Raw genomic sequence first — 20281 nt, 5'->3', positions numbered from 1 at the left:
AAAGCGAACGATGGCGTTCACATAGGACCCCGTGTGGTTGACTTTCTGCTCAGATTTCTATTCTTCTATAGACATTATATACCACAATCGTGGGGGGCCAACGAATAACCTCTGATTCGCGACTCGAGAGACTTTTCTCTCCAGATTTTGGTCACTGATGGCTGATTGCACAAAAAAAATTGATGACAACCTGGCTATCCTTAAGGGAATGATCTTTTCTCCAGTATTATCGGTTCTTGCCTATTATTGCCAAAGATGTAAACTGTAAACGGTTATTCCGAGTCTGATTCATCATAATCCACAGGCGCCAACCCGGGCGTCAACCCCGGTACCGAAATCAACCCCTTCTTGACCTTGGCGTCGAAATCCACAAAATCAACATTGTTGTCCCCCTTCTTGCCGCGAGGAGAAGGCACGGCCAATTTCTTCCTTAGCCGTTTCCGTTGCGCGGGGGCGATATCTAGCAACAACTCCAGCTTGACGCGCGCCATCTCCTCGCTGATTTCGAAATCGTCAATCTCGTTCCATTTACGTAGTTGGTTGATGTTTCTCCGTGTCAATTTCAGCAAGTACTTGTGTTCTTCGGCGGTTAGACTCTTTGGATCCGTGTCCCATTTCGATTTGATCATGCTGTACTTGATGAATTTCTGGAATTTTTTATCTTGCTCTTGTTTCTTCTTCATGTGTTTCTTCTGTAACGTTTTCGATTTCTTGACTTTGTCCGATTCGCGATGCTGTGGTTTCTTCCCCAACTGCTGCGAGAGGAGCTGAGTTGTGGATAGCGGTGATGCTGACGAAGAGGGCTTTGAGTGCGGTTTTTTGGGTTGTGTATGTAGAATCTCGGCAAACATTCGATTCACTGTCTGCTCAGCTTGATGCTTTGCAGCATTTGACGAGAAGGACATGTCGTTGAACTATGGTGTGTGTGTATGATCAACAACAGGGTGGTCTTGGGGATGAGCATCGGAAGCTCTTGCGCTTTTCTTAATTGCAAGGTTGTTTTTTTTTTCTCACTCACGACTGCGCTACCACCTGGTGGAGTGCCAAACTACGTGATGTTCGGTGATGGGCGGGCAGGGAAATGGGAGAAGCGCCGATTGATGATGAACAGGTTAGGAAGCCCACCACAAGGGCGAGTCATGTTGCTGTAAACTAGCAAGCCGGGGCTGGTAGCACTGCACCAGTTGTCATTTGTTTTTAAAGGAGAAAAAGAAAAAGTTGATTCACGGCTGAGCGACATGGCCCGCGGCAGAACTGGGTAGATAATAGAGCTGATGAAGGTAGTTTGAGGAGAGAAAGGGAAGTGAGGGGGGGGAGAGATAGAATCAGAAGAACTGGACGGTTGGAAACCGGCCGGCCGCGGATAGCGGGCTTTCGGGCTGCGGGTTTAGCCGTAACCCCAACCCCCCCCCCCCTCTTCCATGGACAAAACAATAAACTTGACGACGGATAATCAGCTTTGAGAACGCCCGCTTTCAGATGCGACTGGACCTGGAGCTGGAGCTGGGCCCTGGGCCTAGATCTGGTTGGATACCGTCTCTCTGCTACTCTCCCTCTCGCTGTCATGTTGAGTGACGTTTAACTCCTGGCGAATTTGAGATGTGGGGTGGGGTCCGTTGCAAGCGCGCCACGAGCATGAGCCTGTGAAGATTAAAAAAAAAAAAAGAGAGTACCTTGAATACACCTAGTGCTACTACTGCTCCTGTTACTGGTACTGTTTCAATCTACAGTCTCAAGACGTCTGGCTCAGCTTTTCCCCCTAGCTGGACTCGTTGTTCAACGACGCCGGCTGCCGGAGTTAACAGCACACACACGTTGCACGTGAAAGCTGTTACCTAGGGCCAACCTCTTGGAAAAATTTCTCCTGGCAAGCAACTCAATTCAAAGCGGGAGGTAAAGAAAAAACAAAAAAAAAAACACGGGCGATGTAGGATGCCCCTGTGAACCGACTGCTAGCTGCTGCCAGCTAGAACCGTTCTGGTCCTGAAACACATGCGGAGGTTACAGATTCAACCCGTAACAGACGTTTAGCGAGCACTATAACACATGGAACCCGTAGATGTATATACCCTTGCACCACAGCTTCATTTTCCTGGATCAAATCACCTCCGTAGCAGCAAAAGAAGCGAAAAAAAACCCCTTTTAGCCCTTGACGCAACAGCCAACAGGAGAGACAGAAAACAAAGGAAAAAAAAAAAGATGGGGTAAAGCTCCCCAGTGTATAATGTTGTGAATGGGCCCCACAGTCCGAGGTTTGTCCAGGGAAGAAGGGGGGGAGGTTATTGGTTGTGTGGAATTTTCCACAAACAGCGACAAAGATCCCGATCTCTCGAGAAATTATCAGACGAGATACGCAAGGGCAACGGTTCTCCACGGAGCACAAGACACGCAGCAGACAGGCCTCACCAAGACCTTGTCAAGTCTGCTCTAGGTGTTGGAGCTGGCGAGAGGCGGCTGCCCTTGCAACTTGGAGTTTGTCTGTCGTATATCCTGTAGGGTATAGTGTGAGTACAGTGTGAGTAGCTCCCCACTTTTGCCGGGTGGCAAATGTTACCGATGTAACTTGGTAGCATAGTGGCAGCCATTGAAGTAACCGAGGTGTGTGGTTGTATGTGTTTTACCCCATACTCTATCTACTGTATGCTCTCTGCCACTGCTTAATTACTCAGTTGGGGCAATAATAACAGCCCTCACTAAGAGAGAGAGAGAGAAAAAATATATCAAAATTCAACGGAGTTTGTTGGTAGCATAGTTAACCTAGTAGAGAGTGTGGGGTAGTGCACCCTTGACCAAATTGAAACAAATCATATGCACCTTAGCAGCTTGTTGGAAAAAAAAAAAGGGGTAGTGCTAATTGGCGAAAGGAGACAGATAAGGCACAGTGTAGGGCACTGGCTCCACTGGTGGTGGTGCTGGTGGTGGGAGGGTTGGTGGTGGGGGGTTTGGTGAGAAATGTATTCTCGACGAGCCCCTTCAGATTCAATATATAAATACAATTTAAATTCCAACGATTGAAATCTCACTTTCCGTTTGGGTTTTTCTTTCCCTTCTCTTTCTCTTTCCTTCTACAACAGAAGTCCCCTTCTATATTGGTTCTTTTACTTCATATACATACACATATTTATAACTACAATGTCAGTCGAAGTCGATGGATTTAACGCCTCCGCCTTGTTCAAGGAATTGAGCGAAGGCTTGGCTGATAAGGATGCTGCTGCTAAGGCCATCAAGGGCGTCAATGCCGTGATTGTCATCACCTTGAAGAACAAGGAGGGTAAGGAAGCTTCATGGTTATTGGACTTGAAAAAAGAAGGCACTTTGAAGGCTGTTGAAGGTCCTCCTCCAAAGGGTGACGTGCAATTGTTGTTGAAGGATGCTGATTTCGTCAAGTTGGCCAACGGTAAGGCCAACGGGCAAAAGTTGTTCATGAACGGTAAGTTGAAGGTCAAGGGTAACATGATGAAGGCCACCGCCATCGAGTCCGTCTTTAAGCAATTGGACCCAAGACCCAAGTTGTAAGCTAGCTTGCCTTGCTTGCCTGAAAAAAATTTTGACTCATGATAAAATGTTCAATTTTTCGGCTGATGTTGGTTACTAGTTGTTGTTATACTACTGCTACTATTACTATTATTACTACTAGCTACAATATAGTTTATTGATTGAATACGAGGAAAATGACTTGTTAGGCTTTGAGGAATGTTGTAGTTGGGATTTCCTTCTCAACCGTATTCTGGGGTGCCCTTTTCTCTCCCACCTCTAGTGTAAATCTGTTCCTAGAGCCTTTTTAGAGAAGACGAGCAATTGAATAAGAAAGAGACGGTGGTACCCCTTACACTTTTTCATCAACTTGGCAACGCTCCCCGGTGTCTTGTTTCCCCATATTTTCGTATCCAGCCCTGTATCTAAATTCCTCAGACTGTCATGAAAAAAAAAAAAAAAAAAAAAAGGAAAAAGCGGGGGCGAGAAGGGCGAAATCGAGCAATCTTGGGGGGCGCACGTGATCTACTCTCGCGATCCGAGGTGATGGTGATGGTTGTATCATTGGACTCTCACTTCTTCGAGTGCAACCACATCCTTCATATGAAAATAATTTGACACATTCCAAGATATTCAAAGGGAGTGGGAGAAGGTGGATGGTGTCTGGTGCAACTAAAGACGACAGAGCAGGCTAGATTGAGATTGCCAGTGAAAAAAGAGGGAGTGGATATCGGCAGCTTAAGATGAGTCTAGCTATTCTTTATCAGAAACAAGTTCAGTTGGATTTTGTTTGTTTGTTTTTAGTTTGCATCTTCGGTTAGATTAGAGCTCCTGAAGATGAAATCAAGCTTGATTTACGTGGGGAAACTGAGCTCAGGGAGGGAGGGGAGAAGAGGAAATGAAAAATGAAAAATTTTGGTTCCCACTCGCGGATTCGAAATGAGGAGCATTTTTTGTTTTTTTTTTTTCTTTCTTGTTTGTAGGGTATCACGACGTTATGAAACGGAACCCAAGCGACACTTTGAGCAGCTAGCAGCAGCAGTGTCCCAGGAAGGATTCTGAATCCCCAGTGTATTCGTTTCAGAGAAATAGAGTAGTTGAGGCCCTCAGAAACTTAGCTCTCATGTGTCAAGTTTTCAATGAATGAGAGAGATTTTGTTAGATGTGGAAATATTTTGCAGCCATTTCCAACAAAATTTTCAAACTGTTTGACTTCAGAGGCAAAGACCAGAAACAGTAGATATCTGCCAAAATAACCGCACACTGTATTCCCCATTCCACCACTTATTCTCCACACCTAACTTTAGATTAAACTGATCGCTCAGCAACGGCGAAACCGAGAATCATGAAACCCCGGTGTTAAATTACTTGCTTTGACCAGGTAGGATGTCAAACACTTCCTTCCTCTCCTCTCCCGAAAGATAGCTAGGACGATCCCCAAAACACAATAGAGGGTCAAATTTGCCAATCAAGGATCACCGACTGATCAAATTACACGCTTAGACGAACAATGAAGAAGTTTCATGAGCTAGGCTGAAAAACGAAATTATGCCCAAAAAGATAGCAGCCCCCCCATAAAAAATTCCATGATCGGTGCTAGATACCTCGTGGAACTATACGTTCGTGTTGTGGAAGCACCAAGAGTTTCTTATGGATGTGGTGTGATATAAAGTGGAACTGGGACCCACGCGAAGAAGAGCCTACAATAAAAACGGCTCCAGACCGAAAAAAAAGCAGTTCAGAGAACGCGCCACTTTCAGAGCCATGATGAATATAGCGACGAGAATACATCGTAATCATAGTGGACGATCGACGCATCTGTGTCTTTGGAACTTGTGATCAGTGAGGACAAACTATGTATGTATATATATATATAGCGTATAGTTAAAGGTAAGGAAGTAACGAAGGAAGGAAGAGAGAGGTACGCGTGGTCCTGTCGATCGCTGCAGTCGACACAGTCGACACACTCGACACTGGATTTACAGCAATTGAACTCTGGTTTTTCCCAAGTGCCAACGCATAACTATCTCAACAATAGCATCCTTTGCCATCTGAAAAGCTTGAATGTCATGTGCCATTCACAGGCGAGGCGAGGCATCAAAATTGGGCTTAACTCCGGAAAGTGCCACTATAACGCGCGAGGGGCGCGTGGAGTGACGCGAGGGACGCAAACGCAAATGCGAGCGCAAACACAAACGCGAGTGCGAGTCAAGGGGGGGTGGGGGTTCTAGAAGCTATTTTTTCCTCTCTTGGTAGACCGTGAGGGGCTCACCAGTGCAACCGGTTGCAAAATTCACACCAGGTTTTTATTTGCCCAATTTGCTTAGTTTTATCCGGGTCTAATTTAAACTTGTGGCAAAGGTGCCTTTAATGATGCAATATCCAATGATTTACTTTATGATTTCAATTTGCTTGTTTATTTACGTCTTTTTTTTTTGTAAGTTCCTCTTGATTTTCTTGGGCCCTTTCAGGTTTCCAGGTTTCGCACAACCAAGCAGTGGTGGACAAACGAGATTCCTTCACGCTATTTTCTTTGCAAAACAAGCCAAGCTAGTCGATTGATTTGCTGCAGCGTGTCCAGAAGCAGAGCCAACATTGTTCCCACTTTTGATTGCGTTAAAAGGGAAAAAACGCGGGCTTGATGAAGACTCTGATCTTACGTTTGATGAAAACTTGGACAAAGAGAAATGACTTGGCAAAGATCTCTGGATAGACGAATCTCTTCAACACATCAGTTTCTTCAAAAATAGATTCCGCTTATTTAATTGCTATGCACTCTTTATCTGGGTACTTGGAGACACGCTAGAGCTGATTTTTTGGGTGACGTTGGCCGAGTCTTGCCGAGTACTGACGTTTATGTCAAAAGAGCAACGCCAAGGTTCTCTTTTTCAAAGGCAAAAGTCGGCGGGAAAGAATGACACAGCCCGGCATATGGACATGAGTAGTTTGAAGCCTCTGAACAGAGAAATCATCAGTCGATCAAGCCGTATACCCAGTGTGTACTAATTCCTCGTTTTTTCGAGGTAAAATCCCAAGCCCTACTCTTGTCTTCTGAGTAGTAGATCAGGGCTATTGTTCGACTTCCCCCATCGATTGCTTCCCGCTGCTCGACCTCACTTGCAGTCTGGCTAAAACGCTTTTCTCCTCGTACAAATGAAGTAATCGCTTAACTACATTCGAGCAAAAGTGACTGAAAACATCAACAAACCCAACTCTAACGCAGGGCGCAGCTAACCCATTTGGTTTAAAAAAAGAAAAACAAAAGAAACAAAACAAATGTATGTCCAAGACTGAGGTGACAAAGAAGATCAGAAGAGTAGAGGATGACTTGATTGTCCTTGCAGCTCTTGTTCCAATGAGATGTGCGAATAAGATGTGCGAATGCGATGTGCAAATGAGGTACCTAGTCTAGTTCAAGCAAACTCATCTACATCACGTACGAAAAGACGAGAAATTAATCGACCGGGTCACCTCTAGGCTTCTACCTCGTTTTCCTGTAAAAAAAGAACGGCATCGAAGAAAAACATTCCCGTGTTGAAAAAAAAACCCCCGTCGTGGGTTTTTGAGACATGCTCTACCCTGTTCTCTCTAAAACAACCGTCAAGGGTAAACCCGTAAGGGGTCTAAGACTAACACTTTTAAACTAGACTCACCTAAAAAAAAACATTTACGCGAGTTTAGGGGCCTCGGGAAATTTTGGAGGAACGGGGTCTAGGCGATTACTAAAGAATATTGGCGAGGTACCGCTTGTTGTGGAATCGCAACCAAACTTCTGCACGGATGGGGGAGGCAAGAAGAGCACTTGCATGTCCTGGGAACGAATTTCGTGAAGTTTTTGTTTTTTTTGTTTTTTTTTTTGGGCATAATAGAATAGCTCGGATCAAGCTAAATTATCCGTCAGACTTTTGACCAATGGTGCGAGTTAAATGATTGACCAAGCTGAAGGACGCCTACTGCTCTAACCGGGAGGCAAGAGAGGGCGCGGGGGCAGAGAGGGGCAGCGATTACTGTTCCATTATCATTCTCCATAAACTAGATGCAGTGATTGTCTGCGATGCAATAGATAGGATTGGCAACGGAAAAGAAAGAACAAAAACGACCTGCTTCCGGACCAGAATTCTCTAAACCATTCTCTGCTTGCGGATCGCCGTAGCTTCGTGTTGCAGGTTAGCCATCTGGGGGACGTGCTAGGCCACCCTCACTGCGCAATTACAGAGACAGGGAGGAAGGAGGTTTCCACGCACCTTTTTTTTCAACTGTTTTTTCCCGTTGAAATCGACGCACTAAAAGAATTGTCAATTTACGAGGTGATTTGCTGTTCCAACTACAAGTGCAAATCCCAATACAGCTTGTTCTATCCGCACTAAGACTCAAAGGAAGGCGAAAATCACAGGTAGATCTCAGACTGACGATGGCGATTGTTTAATTTTGCCCGGATTCAGTTTTTGGACTTTGGATCGGATCACGGCGGATCCTCACTTGGGGTGGCCTTCCGTTGGAACCTTGAACGTTTTGATCCAAAATAAAATTTATTAATATCCTGCAGTAAACCTGCTGGGCAGAAACACACAGTTTAGGCTCGCGTCAAAAGAGGGTCAGCCCAGGGATCGTTGGAATTTGGAATAAAAGGGATTTATTTACATGATACGCGAAAAAAATCGAAAAAAGAACAAGAACGTTCATGCACCATGCAAGAGATGCTAATGCCCTGGATTGTCTGAATTTTGCGAAAATGATTAACAGCGACAGCATCCCGTGTTCCAAAGAACTAGGTGGGGGGGGGGGGACGGGAAAGGAGCGAGTCTGTGTTGAATTCTGGCCATTTCTAGACTGAAATCAAAACAGATACACATCCTGGCTGAGTGATGGAACCAGTCGCGACCGGTATTGCTAACTTGAGCGTTGATTACTGAGAAACTACGAGTTCTAGAAGCGAGCGATATGATGCACCAACGCAAGCATCCTTGAAAAAATCGGGGTACTGTGAAACCAGAAGAAGGGTTTTGAGGGTCGCGCGATTTACGGTAGGAGAGGAGGGCGCGGAAAGAGGGGCAAGGCAGAGGGGGGAGGAGGGGTCTAGGTCAGGTACTTCGAGAGGGGCAGCGAGACTTGCGCTGAAACGAAACCAGTGAAAGGAGACGAGGATGCCGTGGCTGTCTGTTGATCATTTTCCCCAAAACAGCGGGGTTGGATCAAAACGCCCGCTTCCAAACTGCAAACACAATCCATTTGGAAAAATGAAAAGGAAAACAAATAAGGCGCAAGTAGGTCTTACTTTGTAACCTCCCTCCCTACCAGTTGAAAAGGCATTCTGTTTTTTTTTTTTCGTTTTCTAGGGTCATGGGAACTCTGGGATTTTACTCATGCAGCATGCGTGCATCAACAGGACAAAGAAGGGTTCATCAATGTTGACATTTATTGAAGAAGAAAAAAAAAAAAAGAAGCAAGAAAGCTAGTGTGCTTCTCTTCACCGACAATTTATCCCAACATCCAAAAAGGACTTGCAATTTATGAGATCAACCTGCTATTGTTCACCATCTGGTTGTTGTGACTTTTCGTCCTTGATAGAAAAAAAAAGTAAAATAAATCTTGACCAAGGATGGGAGACAAAGCTTGGATATAAAAAGGACCTTCATTATCCAGGCGTTTCCCAATAGCTCAATTTGAAAGGACCCTTCTTCTTCTTCTTTTTCTCTTAACCAACCTAGTTCATTCGTTTCATCCTACATAGGTCACTCGTTCCAACCCCAAAAAAAGAACATGTTATTGTCACAATTAACGGTTGTTGCTTTGTCCGTTGCCTCCACGGCATACGGTGCTGCCATCAAGGAACTTTACAAGAGAAGCGACACATGTTTACCAAACCCAGCTGAGTTGAGCACTACTCTCGTTACCGTCACTGCTGAAAGTACCGACATTGTCACCATTACTTCTTGTAAAGACAATGCTTGCCACACAACTACTGCACCAACTGGTGTCACTACTGTTACCATCACCGACTCCGAAGTCGAAACCGTCGTTACTACTTACTGCCCCTTGACTACCACTCACACATTAGGTGTTGAGACTACAAAGAGCAAAACGTACGACTTGGGATGCCCTACTGGTGAATACGGTTACAACGGTTACAAAGGTATCAACATTGGCTTGGGAGTTGGTCTCGGTTTGGGAATCAACTTGAACAAGAACTTGGGTCTTGGTATCCAAAAGAGTCTTGGCCTTGGTGTTGGAGCTAACGTCGGCGCCAACGTCGGAATCGAAAAGAGCATTGGTGTCGACAAGAGCGCCGGTGCAGGTATCCAAAAGAACATTGGTGTTGGCGTTGGAGCTAATGTTGGCGCTAACGTCGGACTTGACAAGAGCATTGGTGTCGACAAGAGCGCCAGTGCAGGTATCCAAAAGAACATTGGTGTTGGCGTTGGAGCTAATGTTGGCGCTAATGTCGGAGCCAACGTCGGACTTGACAAGAGCATTGGTGTCGACAAGAGCGCCAGTGCAGGTATCCAAAAGAACATTGGTGTTGGCGTTGGAGCTAACGTCGGCGCTAATGTCGGAGTCGAAAAGAGCATTGGTGTCGACAAGAGCGCCAGTGCAGGTATCCAAAAGAACATTGGTGTTGGCGTTGGAGCTAATGTTGGCGCTAACGTCGGTGCTAACGTCGGACTTGACAAGAGCATTGGAGTTGACAAGAGTGCCGGTGCAAGTATCCAAAAGAGCGTTGGTGTTGGAGCCAACGTCGGTGTTGAAAAGAACCTTGAAGTCAGCAAAGGAAAGAGATTCTTTAAAGAGCCAAACCCAGCTGACTTGAGCACTACTCTCGTTACTGTTACTGCTGAAGAGACTGCCGTTGTCACCATTACTTCATGCTCCAACGACGCTTGTCAAACCAGTACTGCTACTACCGGTGTCACCGTTGTCACCATCACTGACTCTGAAATCGAAACCGTTGTCACTACTTACTGCCCATTGACCACCACTCACACCTTGGGTGTCGACACCACCGCCGCTGAAACTCAAACCTCAGTCGTCACCGTCACCGCTGACAGCACTGCTTACGTTACTGTTACCTCATGTAAGGACAATGCTTGTCAAACCACCACTGCTCCAACCGGTGTCACCACTGTTACTGTCACTGATTCAGAAGTTGAAACTGTTCTCACCACTTACTGCCCATTGACCACTACCCAAACCGTTAGCCAGGAAACCACAAAGACCCAGACTTATGACTTGGGATGCCCTACTGGTGAATACGGTTACAACGGTTACAAAGGTATCAACATTGGCTTGGGAGTTGGTCTCGGTTTGGGAATCAACTTGAACAAGAACTTGGGTCTTGGTATCCAAAAGAGTCTTGGTCTTGATGTTGGAGCTAATGTCGGCGCCAGCGTTGGACTTGAAAAGAACCTCGGTCTTGGTCTCGAGAAGAACATTAGTGCTAACGTCGGTGCTGATGTCAACGCTTCATTGGAAAAGAACCTCGCCCTCCAGAAGAGTCTTGGACTTGGTATTGGTGCTAATGTTGGAGCTAACGTCGGCGCCAGCGTTGGACTTGAAAAGAACCTCGGTCTTGGTCTCGAGAAGAACATTAGTGCTAACGTCGGTGCTGATGTCAACGCTTCATTGGAAAAGAACCTCGCCCTCCAGAAGAGTCTTGGACTTGGTATTGGTGCTAATGTTGGAGCTAACGTCGGCGCCAGCGTTGGACTTGAAAAGAACCTCGGTCTTGGTCTCGAGAAGAACATTAGTGCTAACGTCGGTGCTGATGTCAACGCTTCATTGGAAAAGAACCTCGCCCTCCAGAAGAGTCTTGGTCTTGGTGTTGGTGCTAACGTCGGTGCTGATGTCAACGCTTCATTGGAAAAGAACCTCGCCCTCCAGAAGAGTCTTGGTCTTGGTGTTGGTGCTAACGTCGGTGCTGATGTCAACGCTTCATTGGAAAAGAACCTCGCCCTCCAGAAGAGTCTTGGAGTTGGAGCTAATGTCGGAGCCAACGTCGGACTTGACAAGAGCATTGGTGTCGACAAGAGCGCCAGTGCAGGTATCCAAAAGAACATTGGTGTTGGCGTTGGAGCTAATGTTGGCGCTAACGTCGGTGCTAACGTCGGACTTGACAAGAGCATTGGTGTCGACAAGAGCGCCAGTGCAGGTATCCAAAAGAACATTGGTGTTGGCGTTGGAGCTAATGTTGGCGCTAATGTCGGAGCCAACGTCGGACTTGACAAGAGCATTGGAGTTGACAAGAGTGCCGGTGCAAGTATCCAAAAGAACATTGGTGTTGGCGTTGGAGCTAATGTTGGCGCTAACGTTGATGCATCTGTGCAAAAGAACGTTGGTGTGAGCAAAGGATGATCCGGTGACTTTTAAAGGATCCAGCCAAAGTCTCGTTGAGAGCAAAAGATTGATTATTATAGATGTTAGTCTTGTTTACTAACTACTCGTATACCCCTCCCCCCCACAAACAAATGTTTATTTTCGGTTAACTTAATTATTTCTATGCAAGGTTTGTAAAGAATGAACGTGTGTGCATTGTAAGTAATAGGTTGTCTCTACATTTGAAAGCTCCTTAAAATAGTATGTCGTGGCTTTTTGGTGAGATTACTAAGCTCGAGGATTGTTTTTTCGCACCCAAAAAAAGGGTAATTTTTTTTGCAGTCTCTTTTTGAGGTTGCAACTTCACGCGCAAAGATGTTGTTCAGGTTGTGTTGACTTGATGTTTTGAAAAAAAATGGATCCTGATTGTAAAAACTTGTAAGTACTGCCTGTTTGTATTTCCCCCCTAGAACAGTTGATTCATTTGCTGAAGGTGAAGTTTTTGGAGGTCTAGAAATCTCAAAAGTCCACCAGCAGTGTGGTGAAACATCCGCCCTTTATATAGATCCCATCGTTGAACAGAAATTTCAAGAAACACCCTGTTTGAAAGAATAGGGTTTAGCTTGGATGCAGCCTTTCAGGATACTCTCCAGTCTGGTTCGATCGGGTTTTAGAAAACTGTCCAAGCACACCTTGGAGTGTTTTTGTTCGTCTTTTGTTGTCTTTTTTTTTTTAAAAGAATTTTTATATTTCCACGTGCCATGAAGCGTATCAAACCTCCCGCGGTCTTTGCTTGAACGCGTTTAAACTCTTTTCAACAAGTAAAACTGAAATGGTGCTGGAATGATGGTGAAAAGTATGCAGCGGGAGTGCCAAGGTTTTTCTTGGTACAGGGGGGGGGGAAAGCCCTATGAGCAAACTGTATGTGCACTATGTTCGGCCTCGTACTTGAGCCGTGCAATTTGTTAGTACTCTTTGTAAGTTGAGGATCTCAGAGATCTTGTATGTGTAATCCCCAGTGCTTTTTTTTTTTTTTTTTTGGGGGGGGGGTTGTCTTAGTCTTGGATCCTGGCGATTTTTCTTTTCCTTTTGCAACTTGCTCCCTTTTGGTGCGACTACCTTCCGAATTGGGACTTTCATGCGGCACTTCGTAAATCACTCGTACCAGAACTTGAACAAGAAGAAGATCAAGAACATTCGCGTATTGGTGGTCTATTGTATCGGAGGACCCTGGAGGCGGGTCTTCTGTGGTTCGCATAGCATCACTGCTCATACTAGAGAAGCGTGGTATAGGCCTAACTCGCCGCGGCAATTTGTTCTCAGTTTTTGCTGTTGTTGTTATTGCTCTTTTTGCCGTATTCCTGTTCCGCAACACTCCACTTTTCTTTCCTTGAACAGTACTTCTATTATGCTCAGGGTATGTGCATAAATTAAAAAGTGATGCCGTGATTCTACCTTCATTTTGTTATTGATGTCCACATAGGGAGAACAAAGGACCATTTTCTTGATTTGTTTACGAGACCCCATGGTCGTCTGGCAACTGTGGCGAACCAAAAGTCCCACAACGCAAAAGGAACAAAAAGAGTAAAAAAAAAAAAGAACGCGACAACAATCCATGCAAGAGATAGCAGCACCACCGCCAAAGAATGAGGTTAGAACCCTTTCTTGTTTGGGTGGCCTCCACTGGTCTATTCCATTTTAAATCAGTTTGCAGTTAATACAAAATAGAGAATAGGGATGGGCAGGGAAAGGAGAAAGGGGAAAGGAAAGGGCCAAAACAAAGGGGGTTAAATCGATTTTCGTTGCTTGTTTTTTTTCTTTCGGTGTTCGATCGACAAATAATACGAGTTCGGCTAGTTAACTATTCAAAGTGGCCTTAATCAGGAACCGGCATTCTAACCAAAGATCGTCGTTGAAAGCTTCGGTCTGGGAGCGGGGGGTATACGAGACTCGCTTGACACGAGTAGCAAGCTCTCCTCGGATTGGATCAAGATTCCAAGAGAGTTTTATGTTTCACCACCACCATCGCGAACACCTTTGCATCAAGCAATTTTCTTCAACAAGATCTGGCAATCATCCAGTAAAGTAACTCATGCATGCAAAACAAAAAGTAACTCATGTTCAAAATGCCAAGGACAGAGGGCTTCGTGTCAGCTTCCGATGACATAAAGCTTAAAGCATAAACTATATTTTCTTCAAATTGGTGTTGCCGAAGTAGTTTAGCAAACAACGCCCTTCAAGCTTCTTTCGAATTTCTGCTCCAAGAATTTTTGCTTCGAGGTTCATATGCACCAGAGAGCTTACTATACATTTTCGACGTGGCATGGTTTTTTTTTTTTCTATTTTTTATTTTCATTTGCTTCATGAACACGCAAGTCTACGTGTTGACATTGGCAAATGTTTGCAAGAAGCCCGCCCTTGGAAAGTTGCTTGCTGCTCTCAGTTGCTGGGGTATGAGAGGAGGAAGAAAAATGAAGACCCACTTTAGCATGGTAGATAGTATATTCCCAGGCGAGGCTGAAAAGATCAGCCATGAGGAAAAAGGCACAACTTTTAGGGAGCCAATTGTTTTGAGGACGAAAGGAAAGAGAACGACTTGCCACGAAGAGAATCTCACATGCAGAAAGGAGGCTTTTTGCCGTAGCAGAGCAGAGGCAGGAACAGGATCAGAGGTGGAGGTGGAGGGGGATCCAGAATCCAGGATTCAAGGATCCAAGCTCGGGCTTTAACCCTGTATGCATGCAATAACGTTGATGTTTGTTGTACAACAAAATAAAATTCGTACTTGCCTCGAGCTCACTGCAAGAGGGTATTAGACAGAACCGCTTATTCATGAGAGAGATGCGGCTCCATTCTTGGCAAAAGGCCCGTGAGACTCGATGCTGAAAGTTTTGCTTTTGCTCTACTTGTTGTTGTGCTGATCTTGAAGTTGATGTTATTGTTGTGGTTCAAATCGGGTTGTCTTGAATATCGACAATACAGCTGGGGGACTAGCCGTGAAGGTCTTTTGGATGGTTATAAAAAGAAGACCAGATTTCTTCCTAACCCCTCAATGCAAACCATACCTCTTTACGAGATCATCTTCATAGCCTCCCAGCCCAGCCCAGCCCAGCCAAAGTCTTTCGAATACAATGTTATTATCACAATTAACGATCATCGCTTTGTCAGTGGTGTCCACCGCTCAAGGTGCCTACATTAAAGAACTCACCGACGTCACCAATCTTGAGAAGAGAAATATCGAAATTAGCAAGAGTGTTGGTGTTGGTGCAAATGTTGACGCTTCCATCTCAAAGAGCATCGGTGTTGGTGCTGACAAGAGCATCGGTATTCAAAAGAGTGTTGGTGTTGGTGCCAACGTCGGAGTCGGAGCAAACGTCGATGCTTCAGTTTCAAAGAACGTTGGCGTCAGTGCCGACAAGAGCATTGGTATCTCAAAGAGCTTGGGTGTTGGTGTCGGAGCAAACGTCGATGCTTCAGTTTCAAAGAACTTAGGCGTCAGTGCCGACAAGAGCATTGGTATCTCAAAGAGCTTGGGTGTTGGTGTTGGTGCAAACGCTGACGCATCAGTTTCAAAGAACGTTGGTGTCAGTGCCGACAAGAGCATTGGTATCTCAAAGAGCTTGGGTGTTGGTGTTGGTGCAAACGCTGACGCATCAGTTTCAAAGAACGTTGGTGTCAGTGCCGACAAGAGCATTGGTATCTCAAAGAGCTTGGGTGTTGGTGTCGGAGCAAACGTCGATGCTTCAGTTTCAAAGAACTTAGGCGTCAGCGCCGACAAGAGCATTGGTATCTCAAAGAGCTTGGGTGTTGGTGTAGGTGTCGGTGTTGGCGCAAACGTTGGCGTTGGTATTGAAAAGAACTTGGGTGTCAGTGCCGACAAGAGCATCGGCATACAAAAGAGTGTCGGCGTTGATGCTTCTGTGCAAAAGAGCATTGGTGTTTCAGCTGATAAGAAAGCTGATTCTTAGGAATGTCAGAGAAAGAGCATGGTTAAGGCGACACAATATGTCACCTCAGATGCGTTAATCTCGAGTTTTAAGTTGCTGATGGTCTCGATGATCAACCCACCTTCTAAGTAATACAGGTATACCCCCCTCAAACAAACACACATAATTTCGGTTTTTTTTATCTTCTTTAGTATGGAATGAATGAATATTTTACTTTTTTGAAAAATTTGAGCATTAGGTCCCCTTCTTTGCCGCTAAAAGCTTAGACAGTTGGAGCTAGATGAGGACAGGCCCCGCCAGACTAAAGAGACATCTGTAGTCAAAAAAAGATAGAAACGGGGTTATCTAAACGTGGATCAATTGTGACGAGAGAATTAGCCGCGCTAAGTTAGACGACGCATCGCACTACTGTGGCCGTAGCTCACCCGCATCGTGAACCGACCTAGTTATGCAACTGGAGCGTGAGGCTGGACAAGTTGACGATGGACAGCACTGATATCACAACTAGCGGTGGGTGTGAGTCAAAAACGTTTCCCAAAAATTTCAAAAATTTGTCAGGAACCGAGATATATCTTCTGAGTAACGCGGAGAGTGGAGCTAACTCAGTGCATTAACTCTGGTGGAACCAAGAAGCTGTTCATGTTCATGTTCTTGTTCTGTTTCGGTTAATTTAAAAAAGAGGAAAAGGAAAAATTTGATAAGAAACAAAGGGGAAAAAAATACGCGTACGAGAAATTACACGGTTTGTTGAAGAAACCTGAAATCTCCGTACATTCGTTGACCCCAACTACCCTGACCTTGACCCTGCCCCACTGACCCTGTTCCTGTCTTCCCCGCCATCGCAACAAGACGACTTTTGAAATTCCTACCCCAAGTGAATAAAGCCCTTGATAAAACACACACATACTCAAGATGGGCTCGCTTATTGTATGTATCGCAGATAGTTTCATTGGAAAAATGCGCTGGCTCAGGCTCCGATAGAAGTTACTAACACTATTCGTTTTCTTTTTTTCATTGCTGTAGTCGAAACTATTCAAAAACCGAGAAATGAGGATCCTCATGTTGGGGCTAGATAATGCTGGCAAGACCACGATTCTTTACAAGCTCAAATTGGGAAAGACTTCCAAGACGGTGCCCACTGTGGGGTTCAACGTCGAGACAGTCAAGCACAAGAATGTATCCTTTGCCGTGTGGGACTGCGGTGGACAAGAGAGAATCAGACCATTGTGGAGGCATTACTTCACCGGCACAAATGCACTCATCTATGTCGTTGACTCGAGCGATGAGAAGAGACTCGAGGAATCGAAGCAGGAGCTTTATAGAATCATATCTGATAAGGAGTTGAGCAACTGTCTTTTGGTGGTGTTGGCCAACAAGCAAGATGTCGAAGGCGCTGTCAAGCCCAAGAATTTGATTGAAAAATTTGACTTGAATAAATTGAGTGGTGACCATACTTGGTCGGTTATTCCAACTATTGCCATTGATGGTACAGGTCTAGTGGAGACTTTGAACTGGATCTCCTCACATTCAAAGTAAGAGACCGAACGGGAGACAGAAACAAAGAGGGACTTGTGTGTGATTAATTTTGAAGATAAAATTGGAAACTCTCTCCCCCCCTTCCACCCCCGTTTATATGACATTCATTGATTATCTACAGGTAGAATATATATATTAGATTGAATCATAATGGCGTGACACACTGAAGACCCTGAAATGGAGAGCGTAAAAGTCCAACAATTAGATGACGAGTTGGACCCCAGGGTTCACGGTTCACGGTTCACGCGTCCCCCGTGTGCACAACCAATTTTTGTAGATCACATGACTTGCGCGTGCCATGATATTCGTCGTCATGATGTTTGATTTGCAACATTGCGAGGAAGTTGCTGTTGTCTCTACATGAAGCTGTCAAGCAGTACAGCTCTATCCTTCTTTACATACTTCTCTTTCCTGTAGATCAAGCTAGGCTATGGGTAAACTCTTTTGTCAAGAGAAAAAGTGTCCATACACTTCACTAAGTAAACGCAGCGGTGTCGGATTTACTTTGATTCTTCAATCACTTCTTCCGAGGCAGTTCCAATGACCTCGCCTTTCCAAGTTGTAACCTCGCCAGTCTCTTCACCAAAGTAAACTTTCTCAGTAATACCAGTAAACAACCCGGTGTCAACCACGCCGACCAACTCCTTCAACTTCAAATGAAGCTCTCTGGGGTTTTCAATTATGCCGAAATCTGCGTCCAACAAGAAGTTGTTGTTGTCGGTTATAACGGGCCCCGCTTTAGCCTTGCCACCTTGTCTCAAGTCGACGTTCTTGGCACCCATTTTTTTCAACTCATTGATCACCTTTGTGAATGCAATTGGCACGACTTCAATGGGCACACCTTGATGCCAATGTTCTCCCAAGTGCTTCGACTGCTTTCTGAAATCAGCAACAATGATCAATTTTTTCGATGCGCTGGCAACGAGTTTCTCCTGGAAAAGACAAGCACCGCCACCTTTGATTAGATTCAATTGCGGGTCTACTTCATCTGCGCCATCGAACGCGATGTCTATATCTGGATGCTGCTCAATTTGGCCCAAGCGCAAGCCGTTGGCAATGATCAATTGCTTGGATTGGAAACCGGTCGAGATGCATATGAAGTCGTCCTTGTTGGGAAGCTGGCCAATTCGCTCAGCAACGTAGACCACCGTGGACCCTGACCCAATGCCAACGACTTTGGCGTTTGGAGGAAGGTTCTCGTCTACTGCTCTGTACGCTGCGAGCTTTTTGGCTGCTTCTACCTGTGACATAGTAGAGTAGGGGAGTACGGGGATCCTGCAAAGTGCGGCTCGTCTGGTGAGATGACCTAAGAACGGGGTTGCAGTTAAGGTTCGTGAAACTCGTGGGGCAAGCAAGCAAAGCATTTGAAGCTCTCACTCAGATGCTACTGTACCACTACTGCTACTACTGCTAAGGTCTCGGATAATTTTTTCCGGTTGTCTCCGACCGATCGATCCTACCGTAAGGTTGCGCTTTTACATCACCTTGACCGACAGTACCAATCAGCTCTACATCCAAGACAAAGCAACGGAGAAATCAACTCTAACTGATCGCTATTGACTTGCTTTGCTGAACCGTCAGAGACCTGTCTTTCTCACCGTGCAAATGTGCTAAAAAGATTCTAGAGATTTTTTACCTCAATAATGAAGGAACGGAGGAGGAAGGAACGGGACGCAAGGTTCTTCTCAACTTGGAGGAAGGAACGGGACGCAAGGTTCTTCTCAACTTGAAGCAAGGGTAATGATGGCGACCGAGACGCTATTCCTTTTGTTGTAAAGTATTTCACCATCTGTGTCGTCTTGTTGCAGATAAGCCCTCTCATCAGGAACGAGTGAGAACCACGGGGAAGCCTCTACTTATTACACGGGTGTATATCACGTGCACACAACACATCATTCTTATACAGTCCAATCACTGTCACGTGCCGAATAGGGCTAGAGACCTCCTTATTTTTCAGGACGCAGAATCGAGAAGAGCATCACGTGCACCGCTCTAACTGCACCGCGAATTGGTGGTGGGGAGAGAGCACGGGAGGAAGAAAAAAACCTATACAGCGAGCTTAGACAAAATTTCCAAACCTCCAGTGAGGATCTAGCGAAGCTTTTGCACACCAATAGACATCGTCACATACACAGCTTGACAAACCAGCAAAAGATGGCATCAAAGATCATAAGTGAAAACCCCACCGAGTTGGAATTGAAAGTTGCCCAAGCTTTCGTTGACTTGGAAAGCCAATCAGACTTAAAAGCTGACTTGCGTCCCTTGCAATTCAAATCCATAAAGGAAATCGATGTTGCCGGAGGCAAGAAGGCCTTGGCTGTCTTTGTTCCACCACCATCCTTATCGGGATACAGAAAAGTCCAAACTAGATTGACCAGAGAATTGGAGAAGAAGTTCCCAGACAGACACGTTGTCTTTTTGGCTGAAAGAAGAATCCTCCCTAAGCCATCCAGAAAAGCTAGAAAACAACAAAAGAGACCAAGATCCAGAACCTTGACTGCTGTTCACGACAAGATCTTGGAGGACTTGGTGTTCCCAACTGAAATTGTCGGAAAGAGAGTCAGATACTTGGTTGGTGGTAACAAGATCCAAAAAGTGTTGTTGGACTCCAAGGACTCAACTGCTATCGACTACAAATTGGACTCATTTCAACAATTATACTCAAAATTGACCGGTAAGCAGGTTGTTTTTGAGATTCCAGGTGAAATCCACTAATTGCGTTGTCGTTGTCGTTGTCGTTGTTTTTTTTTTTTTCCTTTTCTTTTCTGGGTCGGGAAGAAAAAGAAGAAGAAGAGCTGGGTGCCAGGTGACAGGTGAGAGGTGAGGGGCACATCTGCCTGCTCAAGGTCATCATACGGTTGTTATATTCTGTTAATATATAATAATAAAAAAAGTGTACAATATTTTGGTCATTGAATGGATTGTAGTTGGGCTGGAGGGATGTTTGGTCTAGTAGTTCGTCTAGTCGTAGAGATAGATAGAGAAAGAGACGGAGAGAGAGAGATAGACACACA

The 20281-nt window shown here is 45.2% G+C and overlaps 7 protein-coding genes across 7 annotated transcripts; 5 read left to right on the top strand and 2 right to left on the bottom strand. All coding sequences in view use genetic code 12, as the record gives it.

Annotated features, from left to right (window-relative positions):
• Positions 1–272: 272 nt before the first annotated feature.
• On the bottom strand, positions 273–905 carry LODBEIA_P22490 (uncharacterized protein; the record flags this gene model as incomplete). Its single annotated transcript, XM_066972227.1, has 1 exon — positions 273–905. The coding sequence occupies one exon, from the start codon at positions 903–905 to the stop codon at positions 273–275; it is 633 nt and encodes a 210-aa protein (XP_066829187.1).
• Positions 906–3132: 2227 nt separating this feature from the next.
• LODBEIA_P22480 (uncharacterized protein) lies at positions 3133–3516 on the top strand (the record flags this gene model as incomplete). Its single annotated transcript, XM_066972226.1, has 1 exon — positions 3133–3516. The coding sequence occupies one exon, from the start codon at positions 3133–3135 to the stop codon at positions 3514–3516; it is 384 nt and encodes a 127-aa protein (XP_066829186.1).
• Positions 3517–9234: 5718 nt separating this feature from the next.
• Positions 9235–11823, top strand: LODBEIA_P22470 (uncharacterized protein; the record flags this gene model as incomplete). The annotated part of the gene is made up of 1 exon (XM_066972225.1): positions 9235–11823. One exon carries the CDS (start codon positions 9235–9237, stop codon positions 11821–11823), a length of 2589 nt encoding a protein of 862 aa, XP_066829185.1.
• Positions 11824–14915: 3092 nt separating this feature from the next.
• LODBEIA_P22460 (uncharacterized protein) lies at positions 14916–15752 on the top strand (the record flags this gene model as incomplete). The annotated part of the gene is made up of 1 exon (XM_066972224.1): positions 14916–15752. The coding sequence occupies one exon, from the start codon at positions 14916–14918 to the stop codon at positions 15750–15752; it is 837 nt and encodes a 278-aa protein (XP_066829184.1).
• Positions 15753–16643: 891 nt separating this feature from the next.
• On the top strand, positions 16644–17267 carry LODBEIA_P22450 (uncharacterized protein; the record flags this gene model as incomplete). The annotated part of the gene is made up of 2 exons (XM_066972223.1): positions 16644–16658; positions 16755–17267. The coding sequence occupies 2 exons, from the start codon at positions 16644–16646 to the stop codon at positions 17265–17267; spliced, it is 528 nt and encodes a 175-aa protein (XP_066829183.1).
• A 500-nt stretch (positions 17268–17767) lies between these two features.
• Positions 17768–18517, bottom strand: LODBEIA_P22440 (uncharacterized protein; the record flags this gene model as incomplete). Its single annotated transcript, XM_066972222.1, has 1 exon — positions 17768–18517. The coding sequence occupies one exon, from the start codon at positions 18515–18517 to the stop codon at positions 17768–17770; it is 750 nt and encodes a 249-aa protein (XP_066829182.1).
• Positions 18518–19421: 904 nt separating this feature from the next.
• Positions 19422–19982, top strand: LODBEIA_P22430 (40S ribosomal protein eS7; the record flags this gene model as incomplete). Its single annotated transcript, XM_066972221.1, has 1 exon — positions 19422–19982. One exon carries the CDS (start codon positions 19422–19424, stop codon positions 19980–19982), a length of 561 nt encoding a protein of 186 aa, XP_066829181.1.
• Positions 19983–20281: the final 299 nt, after the last annotated feature.

Source organism: Lodderomyces beijingensis (genome assembly GCF_963989305.1).
Source record: "Lodderomyces beijingensis strain CBS 14171 genome assembly, chromosome: 3".
NCBI classification, from domain to species: Eukaryota; Fungi; Ascomycota; class Pichiomycetes; order Serinales; family Debaryomycetaceae; genus Lodderomyces; species Lodderomyces beijingensis.
Note: the sequence above shows the minus strand (reverse complement) of the source record. Positions and strands in the feature narration are given on the sequence as shown.